The 22633-nt window shown below is 44.1% G+C and overlaps 1 protein-coding gene across 1 annotated transcript; it reads right to left on the reverse strand.

Moving 5' to 3' along the window:
* Nucleotides 1-5915: 5915 nt before the first annotated feature.
* LOC306921477 (polyadenylate-binding protein 4-like) lies at nt 5916-21036 on the reverse strand. Its single transcript, XM_079498618.1, has 17 exons — nt 20928-21036; nt 19083-19228; nt 18818-18924; nt 18586-18692; nt 18314-18467; nt 18081-18187; nt 17809-17962; nt 17578-17684; nt 17434-17459; nt 8265-8374; nt 8033-8139; nt 7767-7914; nt 7534-7640; nt 7348-7420; nt 7074-7230; nt 6921-6971; nt 5916-6045 (listed from the first exon to the last, which is right to left on the reverse strand). The coding sequence occupies exons 2-16, from the start codon at nt 19172-19174 to the stop codon at nt 6953-6955; spliced, it is 1575 nt and encodes a 524-aa protein (XP_079354744.1). The 5' UTR covers nt 19175-19228; nt 20928-21036; the 3' UTR covers nt 5916-6045; nt 6921-6952.
* Between the last annotated feature and the right edge of the window lie 1597 nt (nt 21037-22633).

Consider the following 22633-nt stretch of genomic DNA (forward strand, 5'->3'; position numbering starts at 1 on the left):
CACACATGCTGTACAGCAAATATATTTATTGACACTGCTGAAACATTTTGACCAGCATTGAAAGCGTGACCAGGATCCTAACATAGTAACCGTCGCTAACGTGGTATTGGCCAAGAACGGGCTTGGGTGGGACTTAGCGAAGAGTGAATTGACATTATGCAGTTGCACACCGCTGCCATCTTGCCAGCAAGGTGCTAACTAGGTGCAACTTACCATAGACAGCCCATTCATCCAAACAGAACAAATCTAATTGTATTAAATAACGTCAAACTCACCAACATTGCAGCTGTACGAAAAGCTTGAATTATTGTCTTACTATCTGAAAAGTCCACCGTAGACATGTTATGAGCTACTTCCTGTCAAGACATTCCTTGTGTCAGAGTTTGGAAGCACTCGTCATCAGTAAAGAAACCTGCTGCTGCCTCCTGCATTATGTGCAAATTCAAAGCAGGGCTGTTGAGTGATTGTCAACGAGCACTTCCAAACTCTAGCACAAAAAAATCACAATCCACACTCACATATTAACTGTATATATGATGATTTCGGTGTGCCAGTACAGTACAGTACAGTGACAGTACAGTACAGTACAGTACAGGGTACAGTAGAGGGACCCCCACACGGTAACTGTCATTTCCCAACCGTTTTGGACGCGGGGCGGCACGCCTGAACCGGCCCGGCCCCCTGGGCGCGTTCCTGGGGGTCTGGATGTTCCGGGGACCCCCACATGGTAACTCTGTCATTTCTCTACCGTTTCGGACGTGGGGTGGCTAGAGGCCTAGAGGCCCGGCCCCTACCCGGGAATGGCCTCCCGCCCCAGAAAGACAGGCTCCCCCCATAGTATTTAAAATATGTTTTACAAAAGCACACGATTATGAGGTAAATAATAAGATTACAGTACATAGTAATTTCTTTTTAATATTTATTTACCCAAGGAAGTAGCTGAGCACAGGTGCTCATTTTCAGCAACACCTGCACATAGAAACCTGCACGTGCAAAACAAATGCTTGCAATGGATTAACCCATTTTGGGCGGGAACTCTGCCCTTTTGGTGTTTTAAGCATTCTGTTCTACTTTAGCTATTGAAAAATAGCAGATCTACAAGCTCATAGCGCGCCACTCGGTGGCGCGCTATGAGCGCAAATCTTTGAATATATATTTCAGAGCGAACATTTTTAACGAAAATATTGGCTTCTGAGGGGTCCCTGGAAGAACATATTTTGAGATGGGGGTCCGTGGCCCAATAAAGATAATTCTGGGGGTCCTTGACATGAAAAAGGCTGAGTACCACTGACATAGAAAGATGGGTTTTTCAGAAAAGATTTAGGATTTAGATTTTTTTTTTTTAAATCGACCTCGGTCCAAAATGGGTTAAATAATAAATAAATAAAAACAGAGTATTTTGGCTGTTAACTCTTTTTTTTGCCAACTACGTAAATATTCGTGCCCCCCCGCCTATGGAACGTTATATGCCAGCTACGGATATTTTAGTTTCTGTTGCAATTTGTTTGAGCTGAACCCCCATATAATGCCTATTAGCCCTATATTATATTGTCACATGGAAATTGTTACAACAAATGTAAACCTCATTTCATGTAGAGACCCACCTTTCTGCATAATTCAAGTATGGGTCCTGGGCTGTCCTGGGCTAGTGGTCACCTTAGAGTATATATGAATAGAGACGGCACCGGATTTCTCCTCTTGCATTAAGTTGCTCAAAAGCGCATGAGGCGATTTCACTCCTCCTTCCGGTTAGGAACAGAGTGCATTCTGGGAAGAATTGGGCCAAATCGTGAATGTATGAAACAGCGTTCACGTGTCATCATGAACGTGCGCAATGATAGTAGATAACCAGAATTGGTCCAGCGCTGCAATACCAAATTCGGCCACTATGTCCATTTCGCCTCAGGGTTTCCTCTGATTGCCGTCTCTATTCATATATACTCCAAGGTGGTCACCCTCTCCCCACAGATGTGGAGACTATAAAGGCTCATTCATAGTCTGGATTTTCGGTGGTGAGGTGACCACCGCTCTGGTGGTGAGGTGACCACCGCTCTGGCGGTGAGGTGACCACCGGAGCTGAAATAACGTTGAGAGGTAGTGAGTAAAAACAGAGAGAAGGGCTGGGGCGGTGGTTTGCTTTTCACCGCGAATCGTGATGTCCAGTGGTCACACCGAAAATCCAGACTATGATTGAGCCTTAAGCTGTGCCATCAGTTGTATATGGGAAAGATGGCCTCCTCAGTGGGGATACAGTGGAAAGACATTGCCCTTTATGGACCTGGAGAGGTCAGTGCAGAGCTATCAAAACACTCTAAAAAATGATATCCAGGCCCATTAGAGGCTGTGTCCCTGCTGCTATCTGACAGACAAGCATTGCTTTCTGCACACCTGATGTGGCCTGTGTTTTTTTCCTTTTGTTCTGGAGCTATTCAACTATGGAAAGGGGAACAGCCCACGACCCACTGGGCCATGAAGTAATGTCTCACCTCTGACATGGGAGAGGACCGGGAGAAGCTCAGAGACTCCTTGGCTACTATAACTTTAAGTGCCCAGTGAGCTATAATCCAGTGACCCCCCACACCTCATACTGCCCTCTACTACCCACCTGCAGGGCACCCTATAGGCCCGCCACACTCCTGCATCACCTCTGCCATAGGGACTCAGTTGACGTGCATGTTCTGATAGCGCTGCGGTGACCTCCATACCCCCCTACCACCCCCCACCCACATTAGAAGACTTGCAATGCACACCGTCGCGGGCAGCGCACCCCCGCGCCTCCCAGTTCTTCTCTGTGTGTGTATAGTGTCAACACTCGCAGAAATGACAGATCAGAATCACACACACACACACACACACACACACACACACACACACAAACCATAAGAGTTTTGGTATGGAATGAACATAATATAATAATTAGGCATGCATCACTTTGCCTAAAACCCTGAATTATAGAAGGACTGCAATTGGAAAAAGCCTACGCCGGTTCCCATGCATTTGTTGAAGAGACATCTATACAGTTTCTATACATTGCGCACTGCCCGGGACAGTGTGCATTGCAAGTCTTCACCACCCACCTACTGTACCCCCTCTACCTGCCTTAGGGCCCTCATAACACTGCTACACTACCCAGTACTGTACCCCCTCTACCTGCCTTAGGGCCCTCATAACACTGCTACACTACCCAGTAGACATACTGTACCCCCTCTACCTGCCTTAGGGCCCTCATAACACTGCTACACTACCCAGTACTGTACCCCCTCTACCTGCCTTAGGGCCCTCATAACACTGCTACACTACCCAGTAGACATACTGTACCCCCTCTACCTGCCTTAGGGCCCTCATAACACTGCTACACTACCCAGTAGACATACTGTACCCCCTCTACCTGCCTTTAGGGCCCTCATAACACTGCTACACTACCCAGTAGACATACTGTACCCCCTCTACCTGCCTTAGGGCCCTCATAACACTGCTACACTACCCAGTAGACATACTGTACCCCCTCTACCTGCCTTTAGGGCCCTCATAACACTGCTACACTACCCAGTACTGCACCCCCTCTACCTGCCTTTAGGGCCCTCATAACACTGCTACACTACCCAGTAGACATACTGTACCCCCTCTACCTGCCTTTAGGGCCCTCATAACACTGCTACACTACCCAGTACTGTACCCCCTCTACCTGCCTTTAGGGCCCTCATAACACTGCTACACTACCCAGTACTGTACCCCCTCTACCTGCCTTTAGGGCCCTCATAACACTGCTACACTACCCAGTACTGTACCCCCTCTACCTGCCTTTAGGGCCCTCATAACACTGCTACACTACCCAGTACTGTACCCCCTCTACCTGCCTTTAGGGCCCTCATAACACTGCTACACTACCCAGTACTGTACCCCCTCTACCTGCCTTTAGGGCCCTCATAACACTGCTACACTACCCAGTACTGTACCCCCTCTACCTGCCTTTAGGGCCCTCATAACACTGCTACACTACCCAGTACTGTACCCCCTCTACCTGCCTTTAGGGCCCTCATAACACTGCTACACTACCCAGTAGACATACTGTACCCACTCTACCTGCCTTTAGGGCCCTCATAACACTGCTACACTACCCAGTAGACATACTGTACCCCCTCAGGGCCCTCATAACACTGCTACACTACCCAGTAGACATACTGTACCCCATCTACCTGCCATAGGGCCCTCATAACACTGCTACACTACCCAGTACTGTACCCCATCTACCTGCCATAGGGCCCTCATAACACTGCTACACTACCCAGTAGACAGCTTAAGTTAATTCTAACATCAGCAGTCTTCAAAGGTCTCCCAGAAATACCTGACAATGGCTGAACAACTTCAGATTCTAGTACCCGTTTATGTTCATGTGTAATACCAGAGTTGATCCGAGCAGACCCGTACTCGGCAGCGTTGCAGCTGCTGTCCTGCAACTGCAGCCGTAGATGCAAGCTCCCAGAATGCCATGCAGGACTTCATTGAAATGTATACACATCTTTTTTTTAATACATTTTTATCGCATGATTTTGTAACCCATGTTGTCACACAGTCAGTGTCAATTATCTAATGTAATCCTGGGCTCTACACTCCCTCTGCCAATCTGGGGAGAGCAACGGACTGACCTCATGCTTCCTTCAATGCATGAGGAGTCCAAGCCGCATCTTTTCACCTGACAGGGGGGAGTTCCCCCGGTTGGACGTAGCGCGTGGAAGGAATACGTTATTCCAACCAGTTTCTTTCCCCTCCATCAGGCGCCCCAGCTGGCCAGAGGGAGGCAGTTTAGAGAAGTAATACATAACGACAAATGCATGTTTTTTTACATGAATTTATTTATTTCCACAACAAAAAGGCATCAAGGGCAAAGAAGTCAGTATTTTTGTATTACACTGCCAGCCAAGGGATGATCTTGGATTCAGGTTGATTTGTCATTTGCAGCTGAGGACAAGTGGGTAAAATAATGAATTTGAAGTTAGTGATGATCATTATTATTTTTTAAATAGTTGCAGGTCACTATATTATTTGGATTGAGACTACAAATTGTGTCAGCTCCACACTATTTTAGCCCATTAGTGCAGTCACAACATACAGCATTTTGGCATGCTGTGAACTTAGTAGATCTGCTACTATAACACTTTGCACGTATAATGGCATGCCCGAAATATGATGTCAGGGGTGGTTGCAACAATCTGGTTCAAGAATAGACCCCTACCATGGCCCAGGAAATGAATCCCAATGCATTTTTCCCATAGACATTTCAAAAAGTATTTATTTAAAGACGGTTACGCCGCGGACAAAGCCGAGTCGTGACAACTCATGACAACACAAACAATATTTTGGACCAAACAAATAATTACAAAGAAGAAAAACAACAAAAAGTGTTGTAACCTGCCGTTTTTCGCTTCTTTATAATTATTTGTTCGGCCCAACAATTGTGTTTGTTGTCATGATTTGTCACGACTCGAGTTGGCTTGATCCGAGCAGACCCGTACTCGGCAGCGTTGCAGCTGCTGTCCTGCAACTGCAGCCGTAGATGCAAGCTCCCAGAATGCCATGCAGGACTTCATTGAAATGTATACACATCTTTTTTTTAATACATTTTTATCGCATGATTTTGTAACCCATGTTGTCACACAGTCAGTGTCAATTATCTAATGTAATCCTGGGCTCTACACTCCCTCTGCCAATCTGGGGAGAGCAACGGACTGACCTCATGCTTCCTTCAATGCATGAGGAGTCCAAGCCGCATCTCTTCACCTGACAGGGGGGAGTTTCCCCCGGTTGGACGTAGCGCGTGGAAGGAATACGTTATTCCAACCAGTTTCTTTCCCCTCCATCAGGCGCCCCAGCTGGCCAGAGGGAGGCAGTTTAGAGAAGTAATACATAACGACAAATGCATGTTTTTTTACATGAATTTATTTATTTCCACAACAAAAAGGCATCAAGGGCAAAGAAGTCAGTATTTTTGTATTACACTGCCAGCCAAGGGATGATCTTGGATTCAGGTTGATTTGTCATTTGCAGCTGAGGACAAGTGGGTAAAATAATGAATTTGAAGTTAGTGATGATCATTATTATTTTTTAAATAGTTGCAGGTCACTATATTATTTGGATTGAGACTACAAATTGTGTCAGCTCCACACTATTTTAGCCCATTAGTGCAGTCACAACATACAGCATTTTGGCATGCTGTGAACTTAGTAGATCTGCTACTATAACACTTTGCACGTATAATGGCATGCCCGAAATATGATGTCAGGGGTGGTTGCAACAATCTGGTTCAAGAATAGACCCCTACCATGGCCCAGGAAATGAATCCCAATGCATTTTTCCCATAGACATTTCAAAAAGTATTTATTTAAAGACGGTTACGCCGCGGACAAAGCCGAGTCGTGACAACTCATGACAACACAAACAATATTTTGGACCAAACAAATAATTACAAAGAAGAAAAACAACAAAAAGTGTTGTAACCTGCCGTTTTTCGCTTCTTTATAATTATTTGTTCGGCCCAACAATTGTGTTTGTTGTCATGATTTGTCACGACTCGAGTTGGCTTTGTCTGCGGCGTAAACATCTTTAAATAAATACTTTCTGAAATGTCTATGAGGAAAATGAACGGAGAATCATTTCCTGGGCCCTGGTAGGGGGCGGGACTGCGACGCTCTATAGAGGGTATGCGCGCAACATCATCATACCCGGAAGTTATGCGGGAACACCTACTAAGTGGCAAAAAAAACAAAAAAAAAGGAAAAAAAACACTTTCTGGACTTGACAGCCCATACATCCAAACAGAATAAGGTATTTTCTGATTGCATTAAACAACGTTAAACTCACTTTATGCATGAACACAACTAAAGATATACTAGAGATATAACCGCTACATGCAGCATACTTACATTAGCCGTCATATCCGTCCCTGTGGGATGATCTAGGATCCGCCCGAAGAACTAACAATAAAGATACAATTAAAACCAGCATGAAGTGTACAGTACAAGAGTACAACAGGTGCACCGTGCTCAATTCACTAATTATTCAAGACTTGCCCTTACTTATTATACCAGTCGCCACCGGAGAGGAAGCTCCTCCTCCCTCCTCCTCCTCCTCCTCCTCCTCCTCCTCCTCCTCCTCCGTATCCTCCTCCTCCTCCTCCGTATCCTCCTCCTCCTCCTCCTCCTCCTCCTCCTCCTCCGTATCCTCCTCCTCCTCCTCCTCCTCCTCCTACACAAATACGAGGGGAATTTAACATGCCATTGATAAAGAATAAAATGTGCCGGAGATGGGAAAGGCTAACTTAAAGAGTTTTGTGTAAAAGCCCATCTCTACCTCTACCTCCACGACCAGATCCGCGCATTTCGCGGCCCGACAGCTCCACACTGATTATCCTGCCATCCAACATCTGAAATGACATCAATACATTATAACAGTGTTATGTTGTACAGTATTTGGTGCAGTACAAAAGTACAAAATGGCTTCAATCAAGCCATCCGTGACAATATATCATCAACTCACCTTTCCATTCATTGCATCCAGTGCATCCATTGCAGCCTCTGCGTTGTCGTACGTCACCAAGCCGAATCCCCGAGACCCGCCTGTGTGTCCGTCTATGACGACTTCAACTGTAGACACAAATCAATAAAAAAAAAATTTAAAAAAATGAATGAATTGAAGATAAATAAAAATAAAATCATGAAGGCAAATAAATGTGGTTGCCAATATGGAGCGCATTAGCGCAAGTAGCTTACCGTCCACAATTAATCCGTACGGGGAGAACGCCGACATCAACGACTCCTCGGTGGCGTCAAAGCTCAGCCCCTTAATATACAGCTCACGACCAGATCCGCGCATTTCGCGGCCCGACAGCTCCACACGGATTATCCTGCCATCCAACATCTGAAATGACATCAATACATTATAACAGTGTTATGTTGTGTTGTACAGTATTTGGTGCAGTACAAAAGTACAAAATGGCTTCAATCAAGCCATCTGTGATAATATATCATCAACTCACAGATCCATTCATTTCATCCAGTGCAGTCTTTGCAGCATCTGCGTTGTCGTACGTCACAAAGCCGAATCCCAGAGACCTGCCTGTGTCTCTGTCTCTGATGACTTCAACTGTAGACACAAATCAATAAAAAACAAATAAAAAAAATGAATGAATTGAAGATAAATAAAAATAAAATCATGAAGGCAAATAAATGTGGTTGCCAATATGGAGCGCATTAGCGCAAGTAGCTTACCCTTCCTAATTAATCCGAACTGGGAGAACGCCGACTCCAAATACTCCTCGGTGGTGTCAACGCTCAGCCCACCAATATACAGCCTACCCTCTTCCGAAATGGTTTGTCTAAAGAGCACGAAAACTGTTTGGTTAGCACATTTGGACTCAACCCCTTCCATTGTGTGAAATGTGCTTTACATAAGCAGATGAAACTCTGCATACACATAATGTGGGAACACAACCTGACAGAAATCAGAAAGGGTCACATCAGTCTCACTACTTACCCTACAATCAGCAGAGAGGAGATCAGGAGGGCTGTAGAACAGATGAAGAGTGGGAAAGCAGCAGGGCCAGATGACATCCTGGCAGAAGGCATAATGGCAGATGTTGATACCACCGTGAGCCTGTTGCATGCACTCTTCAAAATGATCTGGGAAGAAGAAGAGATACCGTCAGGATGGAAAGATAGGGCTTTATTTTTCTATTCATTTTATATCCCACGGTTTTTGTAACCCATTTTCTTTTTTCACCCAGACCCACATGCAAACTCCACACAGAAAGGCCCTTTTGCCAACCCATAGGGTATGAAACGGGCACTGTTGACGCGAAGGAGAGAATACGCCCCAGCGGGAATCAAACCCAGGACCTTCTAGCTGTGAGGCGCCACCATGACCCGAAAGAGGGCCTCATTAACACGCTCCCAAAGAGGAGACCTGGGCAACTGCAACAACTATAGAGCCTGGGATCTCCTAGCCGCAATTTGCAACTCTAGAAGTTTTTATAATGGGATGAATCTAGAGTTGCAATACCCTCCATTGACTCCCCATTCATTCAATTTGGTTTGTGATCTGCTTGTCTTACACAACGTTAAACTCACAAACATTGCAGCTGTAGTCCAAGCTTGAATTATCCTCTTTCAATCTGCCAAGCTTGTTTTTCATAAAAATCCCCCGTAGACATGTTATGAGCTACTTTCTGTCAAGACATCCTCTGTAGGTGATTCTTTTTCGAGTGTTGCAAGTGTTGCAGTTTGGAAGAACTCGTTTGTGTTAACGGGTCGTGCTGCTGCCTCCTGCATTATGTGCAAATTCGAAACAGGTGGTACGCTGGGCCGTTCAGTGACTTATGACGAGTGCTTCCAAACTCCAGCAAAAATAATCACCTGCACAGAATTTCTTGACAGAAAGTAGCTCATAACATGTCTACGGGGGATTTTTATGAAAAACAAGCTCGGCAGATTGAAAGAGGATAATTCAAGCTTGGACTACAGCTGCAATGTTGGTGAGTTTAACATTGTAAAGTGCTGGAATGCACCATCAACATTTGTCAACAGGGGGAGCCCTGGTATAGCATGAGATGTATTTAAGCCAATACATTACAAACGTTGTTTAAGACAAGCAGATCACAAACCAAATTGGATGAGTGGGGAGTCAATGGAGGGTATTGCAACTCTAGATTCATCCCATTGTAAACAAATCTAGAGTTGCAAATTGCAGCTAGGGATCTCCCTACTCTGTGTCAGGGAAACTAGGTGCTAAATAGAGTCATCCTGGATAGAATGAAGGAGACGGTTTACCACCAAAAGAGACGAGCCAGCAGGATTCTGAAATAATTGGTCATGTCACGTCACTACACTACACTACACTACACTACACTACACTAGCCTGGATCCAGCCCAAAGACCCCGCCCATTCTCTTAGTGGACTGCATCTCAAGAAAGCTACAGTCTGATAATCAGGCTAACACTACACTACACTACACTACAAAAAGGCATTTTGAGTGACAGTGTACATAGAGAGACCTCTGGAAGCTACTGAAACACCACAGAGTGCCCACTAACTATAGCTAGTGAACATAATATCATAAAATCAGCTATATATATCAACTATATAGGCCTACAGAAACAAGCCCAAATAAAGAAAAAAAACCATTTTGAAAACAAGTTCACCAAAAGATCAACCCATAGCCACAATATTTACCAGCAACTTTACAGAAAAACTAGTCCAAAGTCACTTATAATAAGCAGAGATGGCATACATTTCAGAGAGCACACATAATAAGGTTACCTTCAGTTGGTTTTCAGAAGAGACTGCAGTGATTAAGGTGTTGCTGCAGCAGCTTGGTGAGTTGAGGGCAGGAAATGCTCTGCTTTTGACTGCAACCCAAGAGGCCAATTAGCTCTTCGCTAAGTCCCACCCAAGCCCGTTCTTGGCCAATGCCACGTTAGCGACGGTTACTATGTTAGGATCCTGGTCACGCTTTCAATGCTGGTCAAAATGTTTAAGCAGTGTCAATAAATATATTTGCTGTACAGCATGTGTGGACCTCAGAAAGAGGGTTTGTTTTCTTACCTTGTTGTGAGCAAACTAGTCCATTCCATGAATTATTTCGCTCCGTTGTGCAGTTTAATAGTACATATTAGAAATAAAAATAGGCTCTCATTGACTTCCATTGTAACGGGGAAACAGCTCTCAAAGTCACTCTTTTAGAACACTAAGCTGATTCTGACCGTTTATGACATCAGGAAAACTCATGCGGTTATATTTTTAATAAAAAATGTCAAGGTTGTCTTGTTTTTGACTTTTTGACTTCAGTGTTGCCATATTGTGTGAGAGAAATAAGCCAACCCACCTCCAAAAACAAGCCAACTCTTAAAGCCAAATCAAGAAAAACAAGCCAAAACAAACACAATAATATGACCATATATAATCATAATAAAAAGATTGTATGCATTTATCATTATAAATACTATGTAGGCATATGTCTATGATAATTCATGTTTTGGTAATGTATTACATACACTAATTATTAGCCTTAAGCCAAAAGTAGCGGGAAATAAGCAGACCTGGCAACCCTGACAAGTTTGTGTGGTAAGAAGTTCCGGTTTGCCTACAAAACGATCTGATTGGTCCAAATCTGTACACCCACTTCTGAAGTAGCCTCGGTCTCAGGCCGTTGGATGTAAACATTAAACAAATGTATTTGATCTCGTCCACTTGTCGCAAACACCATACACAATTTTGGACGTGTTTGAGGGAGACACTTTAGGAGAAATGTCTGGGACTGCAGCTGGGTGCATCTCAAACAGCATGGCGACTTGTTTACAAACGAGAGTTGGGAACACCAGAACCGCTTCACACCAAAATAGTTACTTTATAAATCTATCAAAAGACGAAAATAAAACGAGTTTTCCTGATGTCATAAACTGATTCATGGAATGGACTAGTTTGCTCATAACAAGGTAAGAAAACAAACCATCTTTCTGAGGTCCACACATGCTGTACAGCAAATATATTTATTGACACTGCTGAAACATTTTGACCAGCATTGAAAGCGTGACCAGGATCCTAACATAGTAACCGTCGCTAACGTGGTATTGGCCAAGAACGGGCTTGGGTGGGACTTAGCGAAGAGTGAATTGACATTATGCAGTTGCACACCGCTGCCATCTTGCCAGCAAGGTGCTAACTAGGTGCAACATACCATAGACAGCCCATTCATCCAAACAGAACAAATCTAATTGTATTAAATAACGTCAAACTCACCAACATTGCAGCTGTACGAAAAGCTTGAATTATTGTCTTACTATCTGAAAAGTCCACCGTAGACATGTTATGAGCTACTTCCTGTCAAGACATTCCTTGTGTCAGAGTTTGGAAGCACTCGTCATCAGTAAAGCAACCTGCTGCTGCCTCCTGCATTATGTGCAAATTCAAAGCAGGGCTGTTGAGTGATTGTCAACGAGCACTTCCAAAGTCTAGCACAAAAAAATCACAATCCACACTCACATATTAACTGTAGCCTATATATGATGATTTCGGTGTGCCAGTACAGTACAGTACAGTGACAGTACAGTACAGTACAGGGTACAGTAGAGGGACCCCCACACGGTAACTGTCATTTCCCAACCGTTTTGGACGCGGGGCGGCACGCCTGAACCGGCCCGGCCCCCTGGGCGCGTTCCTGGGGGTCTGGATGTTCCGGGGACCCCCACATGGTAACTCTGTCATTTCTCTACCGTTTCGGACGTGGGGTGGCTAGAGGCCTAGACCTACCCGGGAATGGCCTCCCGCCCCAGAAAGACAGGCTCCCCCCATAGTATTTAAAATATTAAATGTTTTACAAAAGCACACGATTATGAGGTAAATAATAAGATTACAGTACATAGTAATTTCTTTTTAATCTTTATTTACCCAAGGAAGTAGCTGAGCACAGGTGCTCATTTTCAGCAACACCTGCACATAGAAACCTGCACGTGCAAAACAAATGCTTGCAATGGATTAACCCATTTTGGGCGGGAACTCTGCCCTTTTGGTGTTTTAAGCATTCTGTTCTACTTTAGCTATTGAAAAATAGCAGATCTACAAGCTCATAGCGCGCCACTCGGTGGCGCGCTATGAGCGCAAATCTTTGAATATATATTTCAGAGCGAACATTTTTAACGAAAATATTGGCTTCTGAGGGGTCCCTGGAAGAACATATTTTGAGATGGGGGTCCGTGGCCCAATAAAGATAATTCTGGGGGTCCTTGACATGAAAAAGGCTGAGTACCACTGACATAGAAAGATGGGTTTTTCAGAAAAGATTTAGGATTTAGATTTTTTTTTTTTAAATCGACCTCGGTCCAAAATGGGTTAAATAATGAATAAATAAAAACAGAGTATTTTGGCTGTTAAAACTCTTTTTTTGCCAACTACGTAAATATTCGTGCCCCCCCGCCTATGGAACGTTATATGCCAGCTACGGATATTTTAGTTTCTGTTGCAATTTGTTTGAGCTGAACCCCCATATAATGCCTATTAGCCCTATATTATATTGTCACATGGAAATTGTTACAACAAATGTAAACCTCATTTCATGTAGAGACCCACCTTTCTGCATAATTCAAGTATGGGTCCTGGGCTGTCCTGGGCTAGTGGTCACCTTAGAGTATATATGAATAGAGACGGCACCGGATTTCTCCTCTTGCATTAAGTTGCTCAAAAGCGCATGAGGCGATTTCACTCCTCCTTCCGGTTAGGAACAGAGTGCATTCTGGGAAGAATTGGGCCAAATCGTGAATGTATGAAACAGCGTTCACGTGTCATCATGAACGTGCGCAATGATAGTAGATAACCAGAATTGGCCCAGCGCTGCAATACCAAATTCGGCCACTATGTCCATTTCGCCTCAGGGTTTCCTCTGATTGCCGTCTCTATTCATATATACTCCAAGGCGGTCACCCTCTCCCCACAGATGTGGAGACTATAAAGGCTCATTCATAGTCTGGATTTTCGGTGGTGAGGTGACCACCGCTCTGGTGGTGAGGTGACCACCGCTCTGGCGGTGAGGTGACCACCGGAGCTGAAATAACGTTGAGCGGTGGTGAGTAAAAACAGAGAGAAGGGCTGGGGCGGTGGTTTGCTTTTCACCGTGAATCGTGACGTCCAGTGGTCACACCGGAAATCCAGACTATGAATGAGCCTTAAGCTGTGCCATCAGTATATGGGAAAGATGGCCTCCTCAGTGGGGATACAGTGGAAAGACATTGCCCTTTATGAACCTGGAGAGGTCAGTGCAGAGCTATCAAAACACTCTAAAAAATGATATCCAGGCCCATTAGAGGCTGTGTCCCTGCTGCTATCTGACAGACAAGCATTGCTTTCTGCACACCTGATGTGGCCTGTGTTTCTTTCCTTTTGTTCTGGAGCTATTCAACTATGGTAAGGGGAACAGCCCACGACCCACTGGGCCATGAAGTAATTTCTCACCTCTGACATGGGAGAGGACCGGGAGAAGCTCAGAGACTCCTTGGCTACTATAACTTTAAGTGCCCAGTGAGCTATAATCCAGTGACCCCCCACACCTCATACTGCCCTCTACTACCCACCTGCAGGGCACCCTATAGGCCCGCCACACTCCTGCATCACCTCTGCCATAGGGACCCAGTTGACATGTATGTCCTGATAGCGCTGCGGTGACCTCCATACCCCCCTACCACCCCCCACCCACATTAGAAGACTTGCAATGCACACCGTCGCGGGCAGCGCACCCCCCGCGCCTCCCAGTTCTTCTCCGTGTGTGTATAGTGTCAACACTCGCAGAAATGACAGATCAGAATCACACACACACACAAACCATAAGAGTTTTGGTATGGAATGAACATAATATAATAATTAGGCATGCATCACTTTGCCTAAAACCCTGAATTATAGAAGGACTGCAATTGGAAAAAGCCTACGCCGGTTCCCATGCATTTGTTGAAGAGACATCTATACAGTTTCTATACATTGCGCACTGCCCGGGACAGTGTGCATTGCAAGTCTTCACCACCCACCTACTGTACCCCCTCTACCTGCCTTTAGGGCCCTCATAACACTGCTACACTACCCAGTACTGTACCCCCTCTACCTGCCTTTAGGGCCCTCATAACACTGCTACACTACCCAGTAGACATACTGTACCCCCTCTACCTGCCTTTAGGGCCCTCATAACACTGCTACACTACCCAGTACTGTACCCCCTCTACCTGCCTTTAGGGCCCTCATAACACTGCTACACTACCCAGTACTGTACCCCCTCTACCTGCCTTAGGGCCCTCATAACACTGCTACACTACCCAGTAGACATACTGTACCCCCTCTACCTGCCTTAGGGCCCTCATAACACTGCTACACTACCCAGTACTGTACCCCCTCTACCTGCCTTTAGGGCCCTCATAACACTGCTACACTACCCAGTACTGTACCCCCTCTACCTGCCTTTAGGGCCCTCATAACACTGCTACACTACCCAGTAGATCTCCTCTATACCTGGCTGCCTTTAGGGCCCTCATAACACTGCTACACTACCCAGTAGATCTCCTCTACCTGCCTTTAGGGCCCTCATAACACTGCTACACTACCCAGTAGACATACTGTACCCCCTCTACCTGCCTTAGGGCCCTCATAACACTGCTACACTACCCAGTAGACAGCTTAAATATATATATACCTGCCTTTAGGGCCCTCATAACACTGCTACACTACCCAGTAGATCTCCTCTACCTGCCTTTAGGGCCCTCATAACACTGCTACACTACCCAGTAGACATACTGTACCCCCTCTACCTGCCTTAGGGCCCTCATAACACTGCTACACTACCCAGTAGACAGCTTAAGTACTGTACCCCCTCTACCTGCCTTTAGGGCCCTCATAACACTGCTACACTACCCAGTAGACATACTGTACCCACTCTACCTGCCTTTAGGGCCCTCATAACACTGCTACACTACCCAGTAGACATACTGTACCCCCTCTACCTGCCTTTAGGGCCCTCATAACACTGCTACACTACCCAGTAGATCATACTGTACCCCCTCTACCTGCCTTTAGGGCCCTCATAACACTGCTACACTACCCAGTAGACAGCCCTCTACCTGCCTTTAGGGCCCTCATAACACTGCTACACTACCCAGTAGACAGCTTCAGTTAATTCTAACATCAGCAGTCTTCAAAGGTCTCCCAGAAATACCTGACAATGGCTGAACAGCTTCAGATTCTAGTACCCGTTTATGTTCATGTGTAATACCAGAGTTGATCCGAGCAGAGCCGTACTCAGCAGCGTTGCAGCTGCTGTCCTGCAACTGCAGCCGTAGATGCAAGCTCCCAGAATGCCATGCAGGACTTCATTGAAATGTATATACACACACATCTTTTTTTTTTAATACATTTTTATCGCACAATTTTGTAACCCATGTTTTCACAGAGTCAGTGTCAATTATCTAATGTAATCCTGGGCGCTACACTCCCTCTGCCAACCTGGGGAGAGCAACGGACTGACCTCATGCTTCCTTCAATGCATGAGGAGTCCAAGGTGCATCTTTTCACCTGACAGGGGGGAGTTTAACCGGTTGGACGTAGCGCGTGGAAGGAACACGTTATTCCAACCAGTTTCTTTCCCCTCCATCAGGCGCCCCAGCTGGCCAGAGGGAGGCAGTTTAGAGAAGTAATACATAACGACAAATACATGTTTTTTAAATGAGTTTATTTATTTCCACAACAACAAAAGGCATCAAGGGCAAAGAAGTCAGTAATTTATTACACTGCCAGCCAAGGGATGATCTTGGATTCAGGTTGATTTTTAGTCATTTTCAGCTGAGGACAAGAAGTGGGTAAAGACAGTCAAAATAATGAACTTGCCTGAATTTCACACTACCAAAAAATATACAAAATAGAGATAGAGAAGGCTGTTATTTGAAGTTAGTGATGGTCATTAATATTTTTTAAATAGTTGGTCACTATATTATTTGGATTTAGACTACAAATTGTGTCAGCTCCACACTATTTTAGCCCAATAGTGCAGTCACAACATACAGCATTTTGGCATGCTGTGAACTTGTTGATCTGCTACTATAAAACTTGCCCAAATTATGATGTCAGGGGTGGTTGCAACAATCTGGCTCAAGAATAGACTATAGAGGGTATGCGCGCAACATCATCATACCCGGAACTTATGCGGGAACACCTACTAAGTGGCAAAAAAAAATATATATATATATATATATATATATATATATATATATATATATATACACACACACACATACACTTTCTGGCCTTGACAGCCCATACATCCAAACAGAATAAGGTATTTTCTGATTGCATTAAACAACGTTAAACTCACTTTATACATGTGCATACCCTCTATTGACCCATGCCTGGAGTAAGCCTGAGCAGCATGAACACAACTAAAGATATAACCGCTACATATACAGCATACTTACATTAGCCGTCATATCCTTCCCTGTGGGATGATCTAGGATCCGCCCGAAGAACTAACAATAAAGATACAATTAAAACCAGCATGAAGTGTACAGTACTGTACAGTACAACAGGTGCACCGTGCTCAATTCAGTAATTATTCCTACATTTAAGACTAGCCCTTACTTATTATACCAGTTGCCATCGGAGAGGAAGCTCCTCCTCCCTCCTCTTCCTCCTACTCCTTCTCCTCCTCTTCCTCTTCCTCCTACTCCTCCTACTCCTTCTCCTCCTCTTCCTCCTCTTCCTCTTCCTCCTACACAAATACGAGGGGAATTTAACATGCCATTGATAAAGAATAAAATGTGCCGGAGATGGGAAAGGCTAACTTAAAGAGTTTTGTGTAAAAGCCCATCTCTACCTCTACCTCCACGACCAGATCCGCGCATTTCGCGGCCCGACAGCTCCACACTGATTATCCTGCCATCCAACATCTGAAATGACATCAATACATTATAACAGTGTTATGTTGTGTTGTACAGTATTTGGTGCAGTACAAAAGTACAAAATGGCTTCAATCAAGCCATCTGTGACAATATATCATCAACTCACCTTTCTATTCATTGCAATCAGTGCAGCCATTGCATCCTCTGCGTTGTCGTACGTCACAAAGCCGAATATCCGAGACCTGCCTGTCTGTGTGTCTGTGATGACTTGAACTGTAGACACAAATCAAAAAAAAAAAAAAAAAAAAATGAATGAATTGAAGATAAATAAAAATAAAATCATGAAGGCAAATAAATGTGGTTGCCAAAATAGAGCGCATTAGCGCAAGTAGCTTACCGTCCACAATGAATCCGTACGGGGAGAACGCCGACTTCAACGACTCCTTGGTGGTGTCAAAGCTCAGCCCACCAATATACAGCTCACCCCCACGACCAGATCCGCGCATTTCGCGGCCCGACAGCTCCACACTGATTAACCTGCCATCCAACATCTGAAATGACATCAATACATTATAACAGTGTTATGTTGTGTTGTACAGTATTTGGTGCAGTACAAAAGTTCAAAATGGCTTCAATCAAGCCATCTGTGACAATATATCATCAACTCACCTTTCTATTCATTGCATCCAGTGCATCCATTGCAGCCTCTGCGTTGTCGTACGTCACAAAGCCGAATATCCGAGACCTGCCTGTCTGTGTGTCTGTGATGACTTGAACTGTAGACACAAATCAATAAAATAAAAATTAAAAAAATGAATTAATTGAAGATAAATAAAAAAAAAAATCATGAATGCAAATAAATGTGGTTGCCAATATGGAGCGCATTAGCGCAAGTAGCTTACCGTCCACAATGAATCCGTACGGGGAGAACGCCGACGCCAACGACTCCTCGGTGGTGTCAAAGCTCAGCCCACCAATATACAGCTCACCCCCACGACCAGATCCGCGCATTTCGCGGCCCGACAGCTCCACACTGATTATCCTGCCATCCAACATCTGAAATGACATCAATACATTATAACAGTGTTATGTTGTGTTGTACAGTATTTGGTGCAGTACAAAAGTACAAAATGGCTTCAATCAAGCCATCTGTGACAATATATCATCAACTCACCTTTCTATTCATTGCAATCAGTGCAGCCATTGCATCCTCTGCGTTGTCGTACGTCACAAAGCCGAATATCCGAGACCTGCCTGTCTGTGTGTCTGTGATGACTTGAACTGTAGACACAAATCAATAAAAAAAAATAAAAAAAAATGAATGAATTGAAGATAAATAAAAATAAAATCATGAAGGCAAATAAATGTGGTTGCCAAAATAGAGCGCATTAGCGCAAGTAGCTTACCGTCCACAATGAATCCGTACGGGGAGAACGCCGACTTCAACGACTCCTTGGTGGTGTCAAAGCTCAGCCCACCAATATACAGCCTACCCTCTTCCAAAATGTTTTGTCTAAAGAGCACGAAAACTGTTTGGTTAGCACATTTGGACTCAACCCCTTCCATTGTGTGAAATGTGCTTTACATAAGCAGATGAAACTCTGCATAAGCATAATGTGGGAACACAACCTGCCAGAAATCAGAAAGGGTCACATCAGTCTCACTACTTACCCTACAATCAGCAGAGAGGAGATCAGGAGGGCTGTAGAACAGATGAAGAGTGGTAAAGCAGCAGGGCCAGATGACATCCTGGCAGAAGGCATAATGGCAGATGTTGATACCACCGTGAGCCTGTTGCATGCACTCTTCACAATGATCTGAGAAGAAGAAGAGATACCGTCAGGATGGAAAGATAGGGCTTTATTTTTCTATTCATTTTATATCCCACGGTTTTTGTAACCCATTTTCTTTTTTCACCCAGACCCACATGCAAACTCCACACAGAAAGGCCCTTTTGCCAACCCATAGGGTATGAAACGGGCACTGTTGACGCGAAGGAGAGAATACACCCCAGCAGGAATCAAACCCAGGACCTTCTAGCTGTGAGGCGCCACCATGACCCGAAAGAGGGCCTCATTAACACGCTCCCAAAGAGGGCCTCATTAACACGCTCCCAAAGAGGGCCTCATTAACACGCTCCCAAAGAGGGCCTCATTAACACGCTCCCAAAGAGGAGACCTGGGCAACTGCAACAACTATAGAGCCTGGGATCTCCTAGCCGCAATTTGCAACTCTAGAAGTTTTTATAATGGGATGAATCTAGAGTTGCAATACCCTCCATTGACTCCCCACTCATTCAATTTGGTTTGTGATCTGCTTGTCTTAAACAACGTTAAACTCACAAACATTGCAGCTGTAGTCCAAGCTTGAATTATCCTCTTTCAATCTGCCGAGCTTGTTTTTCATAAAAATCCCCCATGACATGTTATGAGCTACTTTCTGTCAAGACATCCTCTGTAGGTGATTCTTTTTCTAAGTGTTGCAGTTTGGAAGCACTCGTTTGTGTTAATGGGTCACGCTGCTGCCTCCTGCATTATGTGCAAATTCGAAACAGGTGGTACGCTGGGCCGTTCAGTGACTTATGACGAGTGCTTCCAAACTCCAGCACTTAGAAAAAGAATCACCTGCACAGAATTTCTTGACAGAAAGTAGCTCATAACATGTCTACGGGGGACTTTTATGAAAAACAAGCTCGGCAGATTGAAAGAGGATAATTCAAGCTTGGACTACAGCTGCAATGTTGGTGAGTTTAACGTTGTAAAGTGCTGGAATGCACCATCAACATTTGTCAACAGGGGGGGCCCTGGTATAGCATGAGATGTATTTAAGCCAATACATTACAAACGTTGTTTAAGACAAGCAGATCACAAACCAAATTGGATGAGTGGGGAGTCAATGGAGGGTATTGCAACTCTAGATTCATCCCATTGTAAACAAATCTAGAGTTGCAAATTGCAGCTAGGGATCTCCCTACTCTGTGTCAGGGAAACTAGGTGCTAAATAGAGTCATCCTGGATAGAATGAAGGAGACGGTTTACCACCAAAAGAGACCAGCCAGCAGGATTCTGAAATAATTGGTCATGTCACGTCACTACACTACACTACACTACACTAGCCTGGATCCAGCCCAAAGACCCCGCCCATTCTCTTAGTGGACTGCATCTCAAGAAAGCTACAGTCTGATAATCAGGCTAACACTACACTACAAAAAGGCATTTTGAGTGACAGTGTACATAGAGAGACCTCTGGAAGCTACTGAGACACCACAGAGTGCCCACTAACTATAGCTAGTGAACATAATATCATAAAATCAGCTATATATATATATATATCAACTATATAGGCCTACAGAAACAAGCCCAAATAAAGAAAAAAAAACATTTTGAAAACAAGTTCCCCAAAAGATCAACCCATAGCCACAATATTTACCAGCAACTTTACAGAAAAACTAGTCCAAAGTCACTTATAATAAGCAGAGATGGCATACATTTCAGAGAGCACACATAATAAGGTTACCTTCAGTTGGTTTTCAGAAGAGACTGCAGTGATTAAGGTCTTGCTGCAGCAGCTTGGTGAGTTGAGGGAACTGCAGGAAATGCTCTGCTTTTGACTGCAACCCAAGAGGCCAATTGATTGATTGATTGATTGATTGATTGATTGATTGATTGAAAATTTTATTAACAGTTTGCAGAATTACAGTACATTTCAAGCACAAACTCAATACAAAGGCTGTTAACTGTGAGTGGACGACCCAATTAAGCATTACACTTGTTTACAACAGGGTCCACCATGTTCAAATCATCAAAACATTTAGAGACGTACAAATAGACACTTCTATATAGACAAAGAACAGTACAGGAATTCATCATAATGGAGGTAAAAAGGGAAAAGAAACATATACAGTGAGGGGAAAAAGGGGGAGGGCGGTGGGGGGGGGGTTCAGATTTTACAGGGGCCAGTTTCGAATTGCAGCCATCCGTAGGTGCCCTTTGAGAGCGGTTTTGAAGGAGTCAAGGGATTCGCATGTCTTAATGACTGTTGGTAGGGCGTTCCACATTTTGGTGGCATAGGAGCGAAAAGAATTTAGTCCCTTGTTTGTGCCGAATCTGGGTTGAACATGATTCGTTGCACTCCCTCTGGTGTTGTGGGTGTGGACTTCATTAACATTAAGGAAGTATCTACACAGGTACATGGGTATCTTGGTAATAATTGACATTATGCAGTTGCACACGGCTGCCATCTTTCCAGCAAGGTGCTAACTAGGTGCAACTTACCATAGACAGCCCATTCAACCAAACAGAACAAATCTAATTGTATTAAATAACGTCAAACTCACCAACATTGCAGCTGTACGAAAAGCTTGAATTATTGTCTTACTATCTGAAAAGTCCACCGTAGACATGTTATGAGCTACTTCCTCCCATATGGAAAAGATTAAACTAAATTTGTATATGTTTTACATGAAACCTGTAATAAATATATATGACAGTCAACGCAGATATAAGATCCATAGTGGTTTTTTGTAAAGTGAAACGTATATAATTTTGTCATTTATAAAAACTATGTATGACAGTCAAAGCAGATATAAGAGCCATAGTACATTTGTGTAAAGTGAAATGTATATAATTCTGTCATTTATAAGAACTATATATGACAGTCAAAGCAGATATAAGAGCCATAGTAGATTTGTGCAAAGTGAAACTTATATAGTTTTGTAACTTATAACTACATGTGAATCCACATACAAAGACCTTAGTAATTGTGTGTTGTCAAACGTATGAGTTGGGCAACCATCCGTGAAAACAAATTATAGGATATTTATTATATAAAAACCATACAATTCAGGCTATGTATGTCAAGACAAAATAATGAGTTTTAGGCATTTCCTTTTAAATTGTATGACTCCTATATTATTTAAGATAACAACTGGCAATAGGCCAAATTGTTTTAAAGATACATGTGTTATTGTATGCAGCAAACACATCATTTCCATGCAATGTACACTATTAAATAAAAACCAAATAAAAACAGACAATAAATAAAATCAGGGTGTACAGTAGAGGGACCCCCACATGGTAACTCTGTCATTTCTCAACTGTTTCGGACGTGGGGCGGCTCGCCGGAATCATCCCGGCCCCCTGGGCGCGTTCCTGGGGACCCCCCCGGGGACTCCCCGGGGACCCCCGGAGACCCCCACATGGTAACTCTGTAATTTCTCTACC

Source organism: Electrona antarctica, assembly GCF_951216825.1.
Source record: "Electrona antarctica genome assembly, chromosome: 1".
Taxonomy (NCBI): domain Eukaryota; kingdom Metazoa; phylum Chordata; class Actinopteri; order Myctophiformes; family Myctophidae; genus Electrona; species Electrona antarctica.

What these genes read in the sequence shown, in the direction of transcription:
- LOC306921477 (XM_079498618.1), bottom strand. Translation starts at nt 19,174, where the DNA reads ATGCCTTCTGCCAGGATGTCATCTGGCCCTGCTGCTTTACCACTCTTC. An exon ending in TGGATGAAATGAATGGATCT is followed by an intron (nt 7,915 to 8,032) that starts GTGAGTTGATGA and finishes ATGTCATTTCAG; the next exon opens with ATGTTGGATGGCAGGATAAT. An exon ending in GTACGGATTAATTGTGGACG is followed by an intron (nt 7,641 to 7,766) that starts GTAAGCTACTTG and finishes TTGTGTCTACAG; the next exon opens with TTGAAGTCGTCATAGACGGA.